This window comes from Periophthalmus magnuspinnatus, chromosome 6 (assembly GCF_009829125.3).
Source record: "Periophthalmus magnuspinnatus isolate fPerMag1 chromosome 6, fPerMag1.2.pri, whole genome shotgun sequence".
Classification (NCBI taxonomy): domain Eukaryota; kingdom Metazoa; phylum Chordata; class Actinopteri; order Gobiiformes; family Gobiidae; genus Periophthalmus; species Periophthalmus magnuspinnatus.
In genome coordinates, this window is record NC_047131.1 from 24401489 (window position 1) to 24419403 (window position 17915).

Sequence of the window (17915 nt, forward strand, 5' to 3'; positions counted from 1 at the left end):
GATACTAATTGATACAAATACTGATAGATTCTAAAACTAATATCATACTAGGTTCTCATTTGAGCAAGTATTGATACTGCAAAAAAATCACATTAACATTACAAAATTAGAGCTTTCCTGAACAATTTTAGAATTCATTTGAGATTTATCAGAACAAGTATAAGATCTCATCTTAACATAAAAGTACTATTATTTTGTGTTTTTCACATTCAACATTACATTATCTTCATTGTGTCATCCTGATTGGTAACAAGTATTGAGTCAATTCCTTAGTATTGAAATCAAGTTTGAAATTTTAGTATCGTGCCAACACTGGTGGTGGATGTGGATGCTGTGGATTGGTTTGATAATGCTAGCAAGAATCTGAAAAAGTATTTAGAAATATATATATTTTAAACCAAATTACCTCTTGAGCTTTGTTGAACATACCCTTGTAAGTCCTTGTTAAAATAGTTTCGTATACCAGTATTAAAAGGAATGAAAAATGTATGTATTTATATTGTCTAGTGGAACAAAGCATTTAGTGCTAGTACTCGTGATATAAAGTGTAAGCGCTAATCTCTGCAGTGTAGTCTGAACCTCCCACAAAAAATTCAATGGATAAGCACACTCTCTGAATGCCTAAATTTGTCCATTGGACTGGTAAACCAATGAGCTGCATTATGACCGCTTTGATTAGATGTTATTTCTTCCCATGATGCTTTACTCCACAGAATAGAACATTGTTGTTGCCAGGAAGTGAAGTCAGCCAGCGCTGTGTCTGAGTTCCACTGAGTCGCCCTGTGCCTCGGATGCTAATTTCAGCTCCCTAATTGTGCTTCCATTAAAATGCTGGCATCAATTCATCCAGGACACACTGCTAATTTAGCTCGTGCCCACTGCCCTCCAGAAACCACCTCAATCACACGACTCTTCACTGGCACCACTTCCTCCAAGAGAGAGGCTTAACACTCAATGAGGCTAAAAAGACAAACATATAGGGCTCCATTCCACTGGACTTTATATAAGCTAATATCAAGTCAGTGTAGTATGAACCCCTGGTATGTATGGGAATGTATGAGGAATGTAAAATAACAACAACAATAACAAGAATTTCTATATATTTCATTTTTATTGGTTTGTTATAGCATTTTACTGTGTTATTGAGAACAGGCAGTGTGGGGCAAAAAAATGGGTTCAGTAAATTCCCATTCTGGACCCTGCCTCTTTGAGTGTATTGTAGCATATTGCAAACCTATTATGAATACAAGAAACAAGTGAATCAGTCAAAAAGACAGTATGGTCAGCAGTCTTGTGAGGTACACCCAATTTGAAGGTAATGGACTAAAACATGTAAACCAATGGAATAAGATGGAGTATGTCAGGCTACATTAGTTGTATGTGGTTTTCCTGACACTGTGCTTCTCTGCAGAGCTCACGGGCCAGACGCCATGATCCTGGTGGACGGGCAGCCGCTGCAGACCAACGGAGAGCTGGGCCTGTCCCAGATGCTGCACATTGCCAGTCAGATCGCTGCAGGGATGATCTATCTAGCATCCCAGCACTTTGTCCACCGAGACCTGGCCACCAGGAACTGTTTAGTGGGCAATGGCCTTCTGGTGAAGATAGGAGACTTTGGCATGTCCAGAGATATATACAGCACAGATTATTACCGGGTAAGTAAAAAATAAAGTGTACATTATTCTGTTGTAAAGTTTATACACAAAGACATTTTAAAAATGTACATAAAATTTTAGATACTATTTTCGAAAAGTTTAACATCCACTACAGTCAATCTTAAATATCCACTAGGAAAGGCAAATAACATTTAACAGCACTTGGTAATAATGGAAAGTAGCTATAGAAAACATCCCTCTGCAGTAAACTTAGTATGTAGCACCATTATGCCATAAGGTATAGTTAAGCTATCTTGCAATACAGACATGAATAAAGTTAAATAAGGCTGGAAGGCAGTGTCAAAAATCCTCCAACTCTTTGCATGACACTAGAGCCTAGTTGATATTCATGCGACTATTTCAGCTCCATAAAAGCTGGACCGACCTGGTCAGAATGAGGTGCTGATTTACTTGCATTTTCACTGCACTCACTGACAGCCCGATCATCCTCCTCTGGGCCATTGTTGCCTGCCTCCGCCACAGCTCTCCTCAGCCTAGGCCGGTCGCACTAGAGTTTGGCAGCTGAATAATCCAAGACAACCTGGATTTGAGGGTCAGACAGAGTACACTCCCGTCCTGAATCCTGATCTGCTCTGGGATTCACATAACACAAAACCCCCAAAAGCATTGTATTCTTTTTCTACTAAACCCTGGTCTGGTTGGATCCAGCCACGGCCAAAAATCTATTCTGTGCCCCATGTGCAAGGATTTCCAAATATGAATTAACAGAAATTAACTTCTCAATACACATAACTCAATATGGTTTTACTACTGTGATCTGTAAGTAGAGCCTGTCCAACTAGCAGTGATGCACAAGGTCTCATGGCCTCTAAACAGTTTATAATTCTCAAAATAAAAATATAAATCAAAGATTACCACAAATTCAGCAAATATATTCAGAATTCAGTGAACACCCATATGTTGTCTAGTACTTTTAGGACTGCAAAGGTCCAAACACCTTTATATTTATTTAATATTTGCACATCTGTCTGAGGATATGACTGATTGAAGACCTGGGGTTGTAGGAAGGACAATTAGTTAGCAGTGCAATAGAGGACTTTGAGTTTGAGGTGCTGCTGATTAGGAGACACATATTTCACTAGATTAGTTCAGCTGAAGATGATTTCACAGCAGGACGACATCGCTGATGAAGAATGACTCTGTGTCATCATCAAAGATCAGAGGAGACGACAGCTTTGTACGCCTGCCCATATCTTTACCATTAGTCATGTTTGATTAAAGCAAAGATCCACTAGTGTCACTAACTCACAAGATGGCTGCCCCAAGAGATATAATGATCTGCAGCAGTAAAAAGCCTTAAACAAAGCCACTAATGAGGCCTAATAGATTTAATTAGGTTAAGCTGGAAACAGTCATGAAGATTCTTAAGCAAAAGTGACAGTACAGTATTACAGCCAATTAGCTGTTGGCTTTTTATATAACACCATACAATTAATTTGAATGCATATTCATGTTAAGATGGTTTTAAAATCAACAGTTTCTGTTCCCAGTGTGCTGATCCTTTCACTCAACCTGTCGCTGCATGCATTCTCATGTGCACAGGTGGGGGGTCACACCATGCTGCCTATCCGATGGATGCCTCCAGAAAGCATTATGTACCGAAAATTTACCACTGAGAGCGACGTCTGGAGCTTTGGCGTCATTCTGTGGGAGATCTTCACTTACGGCAAACAGCCGTGGTTCCAGCTTGCAAACAATGAGGTATACACTTCCTGTAATGTTTGCTCCCTTTAATATTGTATTGTTGAAGTGCAGTATCACCATTGTTATGTTTCACAATTATTTTATGTCATAATATCAAAATATTGTGTGAATCATTGATTGAATTTAAAATATCCCTTATTCAGCTGGCTACTGTAGAATTGTTTTGCTTGTCAGACTGGGTATGTAGCCTGCGCTCATGGCTACGGTAAAATCACAACTGAACCTGGATTGTCAGCACCTAACCTGATAACACAAGTACAATTTTGCTCATTTTCAGTATATGTCTGCAGGTGCCAGAGTCATTTTAGGTTTATTTCGAACTGGTTTTAGTAATAGAATCTGGCAACTCAAATGTGAGGCTCATTCTGTTTTCTCATTGGATAATCAGCTGGAGAAGTAAAACACCAAATGACATCAACAACTTGTCCAATGTTTTTGTGATTAAGAATACATCAGCAATGTTTGATGTATTTAGGGACACAGGTGGGTTATGCTTATGAATCTTAAATACAAATTATACTACATAACTCTTTGATAACAGTCGAAGAGTGAGGTGTTTCACCATAGGATTCGCCTAGGCGTGACCATCAGGCTCCATCCCCTCTCATGACACAGTTAGCCTCCTCCTACTGTAATCATTCTAAAACAATTTCTTTCTGCTTTGCATGGAGGGTAATGAAGGTGAAACATCTCACTGTTATCAAAGAACTGGGGTTATATGTAACCTTGAGTTATTTTTCTAAAGTTGTTTCACTATGAGAGAGACGTGGCCCACTCCAGGACTGCAAATAAAGCTCCTAAAGCAGTGGGTCACTGCGGTGCCAGACAGTAACCTTAAACGTAGCCAGACACCTTCAGTTTTAGGACTGCCTGTGCCAAAGAGGGCCAGAGACATCGATTCTATAGAACTGTACAAAGGTATGTGGCGATGCCCAACTGGATGATTACACCTCTGAACAGGGTCCAGTTGCTACAACGCTGGTGGAGTGTGCCCTCAACCCCTGTGGAGGTTCCATACCTCTGCAGGTGTAAGCCAAGGAGATGGCTTCAACAATTCAGTGAGAAAGCCTCTGATTAGACACTGGCATGCCCAAATGAGGAGAAGCCCATAACACAAACAACTGATCTGCCTTTTTAAGGCAGATCAGTTGTTGTAGAACAGCTATAGGCTGTATCCACCTTTGGCACAAAGGCTTGGTTGGGGTGCAGGCACATCTTAGACAAGTCAAGGGGCAAACATGTGAGGCTAACCGACAAGGCTGCAGTTCCCTAACACATTAACAGATGTTAAAGCAGGAAGCAAAACTGTCTTTAAAGCAGCATATTTCAAGGAAGCAGCCTCCAAGGCCTTAAAGAGGTGAAGACAAAGGGCACCCAGTACAGCTGAAACACTCCACAGAGGAACCAGGGGTTTAACCACTGCAAGTTTTTGACAGGTGTCCTTCATAAAATGACAGACTAGGGGGTGTTGACCCACTGTCCAAAACCCACATGGCAGGCTGAAATGGCAGCCAAATAGATGTTGATTGCAGAAAAAGCCTTACGCGTGTCCACCAACTGCTGGAGACCGATAAACCTGTGGGAGCTATTGTTGTGGCTTCCACACAGGAAGATAGCAAGAATGAGTACAGTAGGAGGTGGATGACTGTATCATAAGAGGGGGCAGAGCTTGACATACAGTCATTAGTCTGTCAGAGACTCATGTGGTGCCATGGATGGTCACACCCAGTGCAATTCCCATAATGAAACATTGAACAACCTTAGAAAAAGAACGTACCTTTAAAGGCAGTTGATTTTTAATCCCATCTCACTGGGGCCTAATTTCATTCATGATCATTTTCTAGTGACCCCTTTTTACTGAACCTATTTATTTTATTAAAATTTTAATTAAAATATTATTTGGCAGATCTAGTTTAAATTCAGTTCCATCCTTTGATATAATTGAATCAATGCTTAGACTTTGAATAAGGACCCATTTTTGGAAGGTTTCTTGTTTGTTTGGGATATTTTGTGTATTTTCTTTGCATCTTGACCATATAAATAGAAATAACATTGAAGAAACGCAAAATTAAAATACTCAAAATTAATATACTCAAAATTAATGAATGGACTCTTGTGAAGCCTTTAACTATTAAACATTAGTATTGTTTTAGTGATACCTGAAATAATACTACAATACTAATACTCTGTGTCTGTACCCTCAGGTGATTGAGTGCATAACTACGGGCAGAGTGCTGGAGCGGCCGCGGGTCTGTCCCAAAGAGGTGTATGACATGATGCTGGGCTGTTGGCAAAGAGAGCCTCAGCAACGACTCAACATTAAGGACATTCAAAAGATGCTGTTCACTCTTATGAAGGCCACGCCTGTCTACCTGGATATACTGGGATAGACATTGGGATAGACACTGGAATAGCCATTTTTGGGCTTTCTGGGGTCAGAGTTACTTGGTTGCTCACGACTTTTGGACCAGACCTAAACCATGGGCTGGTAACTAAAAATGAGACCACTTTTCCTCCAACTGCAGGAGAGAGAGAACTGACATGGACTCAAAGCATCAGGAATACATTGTAAGGATATGCCCATGTGGTACTATGGTATGGTAGGTTTTGGTTACTAGTATTTCAAGCTATGAAGACATATTTTCTAGCAGGGAGTATTCAGCAGGATTGGGTAAACATGATTGTATTAATTGGTCTGACTCTTCTCAACACTTGTTTCTCAAACTTATGCATTCATACTTCACTAGTTAGTGAATGGGTTCTTTTCTTCTCTGCTTTGAAACTCTAATTGTGTTACTATTTACCACTTCACAACCCACAACAAGTTTACAAAGATAACATTTACTGCTTTGGTGTCAGAATTTTTGTCATGACTCCTCATGTCCAACCATTGCTCTTAAGAAAATCCAAAAAAATAATGTATTCTCCAATAAATAAGCAAAACACAATTACCCCATATTATACTTTTTGGGCAATTGACTTACTAGCTTTGAAGTTTTACCTACTAACACAATACATTTTACTGTTGGTGTCATCTTTGATCTGATATTGGTGAAAAATATTGATTGGTGAGTTAGTCATTTTAAAGTGAGTTGTTTACGTAACAGGTTTACAATATAGTGACATGCAAAAGCTTGACACATTTTATATTTACTTTGATACTTATTGATTGATTTGATTGAAAGGCCAATGTTTTGTTAGTTTTTTTTTGTTTATTTGGTATTTACATTTGCAAAGCCATGTTGACTTGTTATTCTGAGCAGACCTTGTTAATGTGGGCAGTGTGGGCTGAGTGTCTGTCTGTCGCCATAGACCTAAAAGTGCCTCCTTCTTTCACTGAGGACTCCAACAATAGTCTTTTATGATAAGAGCACCTTTACTGTACATTTTGTTTACCTGCTTCAAATGTACACTAAATGTTTCTTTCTGTCTTTTACAACAAATACTACAACAGGAAAAAAAACAAAAACAAAAAAAAAAACAAAAAAAAACTCACACACAAAAACTTGAAATCTTTTAAAATAACCCTGTAGGGGAGGACAAAAAGTGCTTTTTCTACTCTTTGCAGCTTAACATATTGTGAAATACCTGAAAGATTAGTTACTTTCTGTTTGTAAAAGTCAATACAGTATATATGTTACATATTTTCTATTTATTTTTTATTTGAATTCAATAAGTGGACCTCTGCCATGCTCCAAAGCCATTTGAATATTTTGCTACAGGCTTTCATTGATAAGCTAGAAATGAATAAATTCATTTACCAGGAAGTATTGACATACTGTATGACCAACACTGTTCACATAATGACAACCATGCACAAATAAAGTTTTGTGGCAAGAACAAAAGATTGTTAATGAACAACGTTGTGTTGCTTTGATAAAGAATGTACATAGTGTAAATTTCTCTATGTATGGGGTATGTTAACTTATTTTGAGTTAGTTTTGTTCCTTAGTATGTTGTTATAAAAGTATGTACAAACAATATATTTTGATAATCTTCTTTACAAATATGATAATTGTCTCATCATGCCATTGTCGCAGCCATCTTAAGTTTAATATTTGAAGATAGTCAAGAGCAAAGGACAAACTTTCATTTGCTTCTATATTATAGTTTATGTTTTGGCAAACTTGAGTTTGCATAGTCAAGAACGCTGAGATTATATGAACATGTAACTTGTCAGCTATGATACGCGTGTGGGTGAATTGCTACATGAGCTTATAGAACACAATACATGGACAGTAAGTTGAATGTAAAGACTGTTGACGGTGAAGTATCTCTGTCACTAATCAAAAAATCCATCAGCGTAACCTAAACCCAGAGTGATCTACTGGTACAAAAGTCATAATCAGACTATGGTACTCTGTGTTAGATTTATAGATTTATTTATATCACAGGAAAATATTGGCTTGTTTCTAATATGGCAACACATGTCAACAAAAGGCATAGTAATGACTAAAAGATACATGTTTGCCCTGTGTAATTGCAATAAAAGTGGACTTATTGCCATGAGTGTACAGACTTCAAATGCCATGTATCAGATGTTCCTTTAATAGTTGAAGCACTAGTCTTTTCTATCTTATATTATTTGTCCTAATTTATTGTGTGACTGTATGTATCACGTAAGTCATACATGAAGTAGATTCATCTGTAATTATTATTTTAACACACTCCAGTTCTCATTTGTTTGCAATGTTCATGTCACTATTTTTCATGAAACCTTTTTTTCACTGCTCTTGCCCCTCTGCATCTGGATAGCATTGTAGCCTGTATGTATTCAAATCCTTTGATAACTCATATACAGTCCTTTTAAAATGTTGAGATGTGGTGAATTTTTGAGGTGGCTTTGTGTATGAATTTGACTCATTAAAATCTCCATCATTTAACCTAATAACCATCATGTCTTCATTATCTAAACATTATTTGGGTTGGGATTACAATGTACTAACTTGTTTTCTCCATAGTGTGGTCTTACTACTCTGCTCTACTGCACTTGTTTGGACAAGCACATGAGGACTGCACATCAAATCATTTGTTTTGCCTTTTCACATTTTCAAAAATTAGACCAACAACATGAAGTTAAGATACATATTAGATAATTTAGGTTCAAGTTAGACAAATAGTGATGATGGGTTGGGTTACGATCAGTCTCCAAGAAATGAATGTAAGTCAATGGTTGTGTCCCCACAAAGCATGGAAAAATAACCTGGGTGTGTGCATGCTGTTCACTAGACAACAGCAGCAGACAGGTGACCTCTGGGAAATGAGGATCTCAGTCAGGGCAGGTGGGCCAATTTGTTCAGAAAAGTGTGAGCTGGTGCCAGAGAGAGACAGCCAAAGATAAACAATAGAGGAAAGAGAGGAGCGATCAGAGGCTTTCACCACAAACATTTGGACCAGATGTTACCTATGTTATGTGGGCCAGGTGGATTCATGGTTTTGATTGGTCGTATAATATATATATAATGGAATAACTAGGATTTGATTTGGAACTAACAATAATATGTGGATGTAAAATAAAAACTCAAGGGTAACCTACAGTAGACACAACACTGTGGTGTACAAACAAGACATCAGATGGTTTTCTTTGGTGGGATGAGGTGTGTCAAGTAGTTTCTCTCAAGTTGTTCTTGAAGCCATTGTCAGTTTGAAAGTAAATTGTAGATCTTCAGCACTTTTGTTGAAATCGGCTTCTGGATTGTAGCTAAAAGGCTTCAATAAAAAAAATAAAAAAATAAACAACTATCCCTCTTTTCTGAGCCTCTGCGACTATCGCCCTCAAAGAGAAAACTACATGTCTAATTATTTATTTAAATATATTCATATTTTTATTTGTAGCAGTTGTAAAATTGAATTGCACTGTTAACCACTCCAGCCTTACACACTTGAATGTCTATTATAATAGACACATGTGGCCTGTAATGGATCTTTCTAATCAGTATTCAGATCTGGAGCCCTATCTATCTGAGCGTAATTAAGAAGGATGTGGAGAGGTGAGACGTCATATCGGCTCTCAGGGGGGATTGGGTGTCATCACTGAAGACCTCCACGTTTCACTGAGAATGATAACTGCAGCTTCGTATGGCACCACTTACACATTCTATTGATTAATGTTAAAGTGCCACTAGCCAATTTTGTTCTGTTCTGGGTGTAACACTGGAATCAGTCCTTTCCTATGTTCAATTCATGAGAGAATAAGTTTTTAAAAACAATCAACTAGTTCTTCATAAACAAGAAATGCCTGAATTGCAACCTGATTTAGCACACTGAGTAATCAGCAAACTGATTCTCAGCTAAATATTCACCTAATCACTCTTTCTCATTCATTTAAGATGGCACATTATACTGGAAAATTTAAACCAAACTGAGGTAAAGCATGTAAATGTCAAGTAGAGAAAGTAAATCAGATTTTTTAGATCAATTTCAGTTGCTGTTTGAATGTAAAGATACAGCACCAATCCATATTGGATGAAATGCTGCTTTTCCCCTGTCCAAGGTATACCTTATCTAAGGCCCAAAGCCACTCAAGACCGCTGATCCTAACAAGAAAATTAAGCAACAGGTGTGGCATTGAATGAATGAATATGAAACATAAATATGAAAACCATAAATGCAATTATGGGTTTGATTTGAAGTTGTTAATGTCTTCTGTACAACCCAGTGTGCAGTTCCTCTTTACTAGTTTATTTCCAGTAAGACATCTCTCTGCACTGTTGAGCCTTGAAGTGGTCCCTGAATACCACAGATCTGAAAATCCATACTGGACCTAAGGAGGCAGAATGATGCTCCGTGTGTAGAGTTACTGAGACTCTCAGTGTAGAGGTCTGACCTCTCCAGATACTGTTACGCTTTAACTGCTGCTTGTCAGAGCAGACGATGGTCCCAGGACAAATTTATCAGTAATATGCTACCAGTCCTGATTTTATGAATTTTTAAACATCAGCTTCCAGCTTTCTAGAGCAAAAGCCTTGTTTACTTTGTTTGCTTGAATGTGAATTCATTTTATCAGTGTGTCTGCACATTGGTATACGAGCAGTCATGAAGACAACAGAGTATTGTAGATAATTTCTCATTTTAGATACTATTTTGTTTACTTTAACTGAACGATCAACATTTCTCTATTTCAATATCTTGGAGACTATTTATTCACTGAAGTACTGAAATAAAAGTTTCCACAATATTCTCATTTATTGACATGCAGTGGTGAAGCCAATTTTTGCCCCAGTATCATGTTCTCCTCTGTGTCTGGAAAAGCCTCTGCCTCATCGCACTCAGATGGCTTTTCAATACTCAACTCAATTTGTGGTTTCTAGTGTTTCATTCAGACATATCCATTTTACTATAACTGTTATTATTCAGTGTACACGTGCTCTGTGACTCTGCAGTCAGGCTGGACTGCTGTCAGGCTGTGTAAGCGCTAGAGGTATAGTACAGCAGCCACATTAGTCTTGTCAACCAGACTAACTGTTCCTTTTCACTGCATAAACGTTTAGTAATTAAATTGTACTGGCATTTTTCTGAATGAAATTATATTCATGAATGCATTCAGTATCTCAAGATCTGGAAAAAACAAACAAACAAACAAACAAAAAACAACAAAATGTACAGTAGACCTATCTGAAATATTTTCTGAGTTCTTACAACATGTTTCCACTTTTTACAAAATAAAAATGTGATAAATACATACACTGTACGCATTTCAGGGCAAATTTGGATTATTTAAAAAGTGCACCTATGTAAACAGATGCATTGCATATTAGCAGAGAAGTTGATAACCTTGCGAAGTCTGACTACATATCAATATCTGTGCCTTGGTTCTGGCTTAGGCTGGATTACCTTTACATGAGTCACTGTGCCCCTGGGCAATAGGCCTTACCGTAGGACCAGAGGCTTTCAGACTACTAAATTATTCACTCATCACAAATCATAGTACACATTTACCACATGCTCCAGTTTCATATTTTGTTTTGGTAAAAACCTGATATCAGAAACTTGGCCTCAGAGGAGTGGTCTCTGTGCCTCTGTTTGATGGGCTCTGCACACCACGAAATGTGATGCCGAAAACTAAGGCCTAAAGACAGTATTAAATGTTTCTTAATAAATACATATTTTGTATTTTGGACAAGAGCCACATGCTACAGCTATTCCAAAATCAAAGAGGCCTGGCTGAATAATAACTATAAGCCACATCAGGGTATAATTATTCTCCCATTTTAGGCTACTATTGTTTAGCTGATATCAAGAAAAATCACATTGTGTTGTCGCTATATGGGATATCAAAGATGTGAACAAAGTCACAGTGTACATTTGTGATGAGGCAGAAGCAGCTCTGTTTCCTGTGGTTTCTCTCGTCCCTCACACTCTCACACAAACTGAAACCATAGCTGTGCTGAACAGGCCTCTGGGATTGGACAGTTAAACGTCCAATTAACAGAGGCGATCAATAGCGCTCCCTCCTGACTGGGCTAATTAACTGCTATTGTAACAAGAGAACTGCTCCAACACTACCATGTTTACTCTGCTCTACACAGATAGGTCTTCAGGGGCTACGGGCGTTAACATATTTCTATACAAACATTTTTCAAACACACAAAATGTCTGACCTACCCCTCTGAGGGAGGACGGCTAGTATTTTGTTTTATATATTATTTTCAATAGCATTGGCTGGTAAAAGCGGGGTGCAAGCATTCTTAACAGTTTAATTATTTAAGTCACTCACACAAATAGCATAAAAACAGTGGCAGGAATCAGGCCTGGCCTGCTGAATTTGGATGGGCAGACTGAAAATTTTGGCGAGAAAATGTGTATTTGCATTAGGTAGTAGGTTTGAGTGGGTGCTACAGAAGCACATATATCAGTATTTATATCATCACACATTATTTAGTTACATTCACCAAACACAGTCTGATAACATCTGAGTACAGACTACACGTTATTTTAACTTTGTTTAAATTCAAACTGAACCACATGCACCGCACAAGACAGAAATGGTATTATTTACAAGAGTATTCTACACACTTTTAAACTCTAAAGTATTTACAACATTTTATGTTAGTAATTAATCTGTTTTTTTTTACTTGGCAGACCACACAAACTGAATTATAAGACGTTCACACTAGCACCTGTAAAAGCCTCTTATGTAAACATGGATAAAGTAGTGCCAGTTTTCTAGATTTGCATACTCACATAACAATTCAAAATATGATTCATTTCTGTGAATTATATTCTAACATAATGCAATTAGCCTAGTCCAACCCATGATTAAACTACAATGAGTGAACTTTTGAAGCCCACGTATGAACTGTCCTGTGTTCACTCAGTCCCGATGGAGGTCTGTGAGATGAGGTGATAGAGTCTGCTCTTCATGCTGGATTGGCTGAAACTGTTCCTCTGCTGCTCTCCTTCACACTCCTCGTCTTCATCACAGCATGCCATGTTGTTGTTGACATCTGAGTCCAGGTCAGCTCCTTTTAGAGCAGGACAGTCTTTGGAATATTCAATTTCCTCAACACATGGAGGCTCATCGTCTTCAAAACAGCTGCAGAGAAAGAAGATGTTACGGTTGGAATAGGGCATATTTATAATTAGGTCAAAATTTTATTTTAATAAAGCAATTCAAGATAAAAGTACAGATTTGAATTTAGTTTTTCTTTTTATATAACTTCCAATCAGTTGAACAACTTTTTTTCTCAGACACAAATAAAATACATTACTGTGAAATTAGTTGCGTCATAAGATGTGACAAATGATAAGTATTGCCCTGAAAAGAAGCCAGGGATTAGACCTTGAATAAAACATGAAGAAGTTAGACGTAGTGTGTTCACAAGCAACAGGTACTAAATCTCTAATAAATTAATATTTATTTTACGGAGTAGTATATATAATGATCATTCATATAATAACTAACAGTAATATTTTCTTAATTCTGATGTGAACATAAACTGCACATTGTGGCTTATGTGGGAACTCTCCATGTGACTTGGGCTCCTACAGTTGAGATGATTGGCAAGTGACAGTAACACTCATATCCAGTAATCTGATTAGCCAAAGCCTGTGGGACTAAGAGAGAGGGAAAAAGAGAGAGGGGGAAAGAGAGAGAGGAAAAGAAGGAGAGATGAGGTAGGCACTCGTCAAAGGGGCATGTACAGACACACCAGGACTCCATTGGGACGGGGTATGTGACATGCACACTAATTCTCATTTTGGAGTGTCTGAGAAGAAGCACGGTGAAAAGGGAGAAGAAGAACGGGGACTGAGAGAGCACCCTGACAGGCTCAAAGGCAGCGTGAGGGGCCTACACAGAATACCAATGTGGAGGGAGATTAGCAGTGGATTCAAGTCTGCCATGGATGTCAGAATACTGGATATAGTCTTTCAAAACCACCAGTAGTAGAAAGTAGAATGGTACACAGATTTTTTTTTTTCTTTCTAGACAGAAAGCTAGACATAATACCAAAAGAAACAAAAGGTTAATCTCCAAAATAATTGTTTTGTTTCATTTCACTTATCGGGCTGCCACACATTATCTGAAGCTTGATTGTTTATCAGGTTTAAATTAGTATTTAATTGTTTAATGTGTCTTCATTTAAAAATATACTTAATGCAGCAGTATGTAATATATTTAGTGATAGGCATGTCACCTGCATATTCCCATAGAGTAACTTTTAGAAATCCGGTTTGGGAAGAGACAAGCCCGCTCATAGTTTTACACTATAACACAGCTATAATAACATAAATTACACTTTTTGGCTGAAAATGTTTTGCAGTAGGACTTTAAAATGATAATGAAAACCTATGTCCATCTTTTGTAACAAAATTCTACGGAAGCTCTGAGCGGCAAGTGGGACCTACATCATTTGGGCTCCAAGTTCTTTTCTTCCCAGGACATTATTTAAATTTGCAGCTCAAATTTTAACTTAAGTGTAGTTTTTGAAGTGTATGTATTCAGCTGGACAAAATCGCCAAAAAGCCCCAATCTTGTCTTTTTTTTTACAGTGAAAAAACAGGTTTTATTTGTCTGTCAATAGTAAGGTGGGAATATGAATCAACAATTACACAATCACACATGATATAGTTTGGAGCGTATGTAGCCACCCAAATTCAATCAAACTTTATTTATGAAACCTTTTTCATTAAAAATGTAAAACAAAGTGCTTTGCTGTCCATTAAAAACAATCCCACTTGCTCTTACAAGCACCCTCAGCCACTCTACCCCTACATTGCCTTAACCCCAATCAGCTGGTACTGGTGTGGTGCATAAAAGTGTTGTGTCTTTGTGAGTGCGTATGCCCCCAGCAATGTGTTAGTTCCTACGTGTTTCTTTTTTGTGCCATGTAGCGACAAGGCTCGTCTGACATTGACTGGACTGAAGGAGTGTAAAACCGTAGTGTAATTTAGTGTCATAACAAGATTGCTATTTCATTTTGAGATAGTATTTGACAACGTACTTGGCTACATACTCTCCAGCCTGTACAATGTCTGATTGTATAGTAAAAGAAAAATTCAAATCTGTCAACTGGACAAAATGTTGTTGGAGTGAAGACGTTTTGCTGCTCATCCGTGTAGCTTCTTCAGTTCTGGTCAGATTACTAGTGGACACTGCCTTATATCAATCTGAAGGGAGGAGCTAATTTCACTGAAGTCAAAGCAAATACATACACTTCAAAAACAACTGCAGTGGTGGGATGTGTAACTAAAAGAGCAGCTGCTATTTGAAAGTAAAATTAATCTGTAACCCTATAAATTCTACCACACATTGTGTGTAAGGCTGTAGTTGATTAAAGATTGATTAAAAAATTCTTGGTTGACTAAAGACATGCCCTGTGCATTGATTAATCTACAAAAAAGACTGGGTTGGTGTTGTGCTGGCAAAAGCTAGCTTAGGATCTTGTTCAAAAACAACTATGTATGCAAAAAGTACAAGCACACAGCACTTTCATAAGTGAAAAAGTGGAAAACTCCCGCCTAACTCAATGTCTTCTCCTTTATGCTGTTGTCTAAGTGATAAATTGTCTATATAAGTGATAACTTACTCATTGGACGTGTGGTCTAGAGTATTATGGTCCAAGTCTATGTGGTTGATGAGCCTCCTGCTGTAGAGGGTCTTCACATCTTTGGAAACTGACAGCAAACTGTGGCAGAACTTGAGCCCCGTCTCCAGCAGCTCTCTGGTTCCCATCTGTAAGCCCTGGTAACAGGGAGAGTGCAATAGATTCTATAATGCACAGAGCATAGACACTATACATGGCTAAGAGTGGTACTTCACATCGTTACAATGTGCTGCCTTGACCATTTATTGTTTGTCACACTGCAAGTTGATTCTTTTCTACATGGATTTCTTACAAAATTAAATTTGCTCATTAATATTATATGAAGGATAAAAAATTGCTTTATGGGGTCTTTTTGAGCACAAGTTCCATGCCTGTCTCCATGAAAATGTTGTTTTGTTTAGATTTTTCCACAGAATGGTGTTAAATTTATTTAATCTCCATAGAGACAAGAAAGTGATTCCACCAGGCAAAATTACAGGTAAGATCTGTGCAGAAGTGACTCTGCTCACAGTAAAGATGCATGTTTTTCAAAGCATTCTCTTTTGCAATATAAACGTGTAATTGAATAAACGCAACATTGATATATTTACTGTTATACTGTGAAGCATTTTAGGCAAAGGAATAACATCTCCGTGGAGGCGAGCAGGTAGCACATCCATCAGAAAAGGTTTGTGCTCCAAAAGAATACTTTTACCTTGTATATTCCCTGGTCACAGCCATTGTAGGTGCTCTCCATGGTGTAACTCCTGAGGACACCAATTTCCCTCCAAACCACCACTCTGGCCGTGGCTGAACGAGATTTCTCCACCTATTAGAGAGAAAGGGCCAATTCAATTCGATATGAAAAATAAACCATGTTTTCATTTATTTTACCAGGTAGTTGCAGCTGTTGAATGAAAATGCAGGTGCTATACGGTCCAAGGTCTTTGGAATGGTCTGATGAAACAAAGGCATAAATGAGAATTCAACACTGCAGCTCATCTTTGTATGCATATTCTCTAGTAATACACAACACTAATAAAGATGTATAGGAGAAGGTAGAAGTGAGTGAGCTGTTGTTTTGAAGATATGCAAAAATATTGAGTTTTAAAAAATACTGCAAAAATAATACAAAAAGAAACTTGCAAGGTATACATTGATATTTCTGAAGTTTTGTGGTTAATTTTACAGTCCAATCATTTTTACTTCAACCTAAATCAAGCCATTTAAATTTTTATTTTTATTTTGTCAGTATCTAGACAGATGATAAAACAAATTATCACTCAGACACCCATAGCCAAAAACGGGTTACCACTACATCCATCATGAAGTATATAGAGGATTCTGAGCATGTGTACCCTGTAGCCGGGGTCCTCCTTCACACCCACAGTGTCCACTGCAGACTGCCACAGCGTTTCCTTCACACTGCAGCCATACAAAAACACATTCTTCTTCCTTGAGTGACCGTGGTAGTCGCAGTACACCTGATGGCAAAACAATAATTTACCTATGTAGTTAATTTGGCACATTAGGATAGCCTAAATGTACCAGACCAAGCCTTTTTCTACTGAAAAAAAAAACACCTGTAATTGAACGAATGCAAGATAGATACCAGTAAGTTTAATGTCATTCTGTGGAACATTCCAGGCAAATCAATGACATTTCCACATAGTTAAACTGTTATATTATATATCAGTGGTGCCACAAAGGCCAAAAGGTACTATCAGCAAATGCAGAAACAAAAAATATTTACGTAAACCGTTATTACTAGGCACAAGTTAATTTTTGATTATTTTGCTCTGAAAGTGCAGACACGTGCAGCTTGTTTTCAGTCTGAGGTTCACTTGATAAATTGGACTAAAACACCACATCTCTCTAATCTAAACCAATTAAAACAACCAATGAAGGTCAATTCATTATATGTCTTTCTCATTAACATCATCTCATTACATTTGATTCAGTCGGTGGAAAACACAGACACACCAAATGGGACAATCAGACATTAATTTGATTGCTAATAAACTTTCTATTGATCAGAAAATCTGCTGCTGATGGAATATCTTCGAGGGTAAAAAATAATCTGGAAATAAAATTTAATTGACTGGTGATATCAACTCAGGTTAGAGTTAGATAGACTTATTGTTCAATTTTCTTCATTAAGATTGTCACAGCTTTGAGCTTCCTTTGGGACTGATGTTCCTTATCAAAATACCTTTAAAGTGCCACTGATTACATTTGTTAATAGATGTGTTTTTGAAAAGAGATTAGTTTGATAATCCATAAAAATTGTCATGGAGAAAAGGCATTTTATTAAAAATCAATTCAATTTGTAACTTTTCTTTACAAGTTAACAAGGGTTGTAGCGTGTTCTAGGAGGAATGTTTTTCACAAACTCCTCACTAAAAAAAACAATTTGATATAGATAGCCAGTTTGCCTGAATATGCATGGAAATAAGTATATTCCAGGGACAAACAATGTTTTCCTAGTTACTATTATTGTATTAGTAGT

At 37.6% G+C, this 17915-nt stretch overlaps 2 protein-coding genes across 3 annotated transcripts in view; one reads left to right on the forward strand and one right to left on the reverse strand.

Annotated features, from left to right (window-relative positions):
* Window positions 1–7709, forward strand: part of LOC117372851 (NT-3 growth factor receptor-like) — a 46739-nt gene extending 39030 nt beyond the window's left edge. The window contains exons 16-18 of the mRNA XM_055222429.1: window positions 1412–1655; window positions 3219–3377; window positions 5585–7709. Of these exons, the coding sequence (XP_055078404.1) occupies window positions 1412–1655; window positions 3219–3377; window positions 5585–5770 (589 nt within the window). The 3' untranslated portion in view covers window positions 5771–7709. The remainder of the gene's footprint in view (window positions 1–1411; window positions 1656–3218; window positions 3378–5584) is intronic.
* A 2768-nt stretch (window positions 7710–10477) lies between these two features.
* LOC117371885 (cytosolic carboxypeptidase 4) overlaps window positions 10478–17915 on the reverse strand; it is a 32390-nt gene continuing 24952 nt past the window's right edge. For both annotated transcript variants that reach the window (XM_055222428.1, XM_033967559.2), the window contains exons 23-27: window positions 16765–16890; window positions 16301–16363; window positions 16122–16235; window positions 15410–15564; window positions 10478–12915 (exon numbers count right to left, since the gene is read on the reverse strand). In XM_055222428.1, the coding sequence (XP_055078403.1) occupies window positions 12690–12915; window positions 15410–15564; window positions 16122–16235; window positions 16301–16363; window positions 16765–16890 (684 nt within the window). In that variant the 3' untranslated portion in view covers window positions 10478–12689. The remainder of the gene's footprint in view (window positions 12916–15409; window positions 15565–16121; window positions 16236–16300; window positions 16364–16764; window positions 16891–17915) is intronic.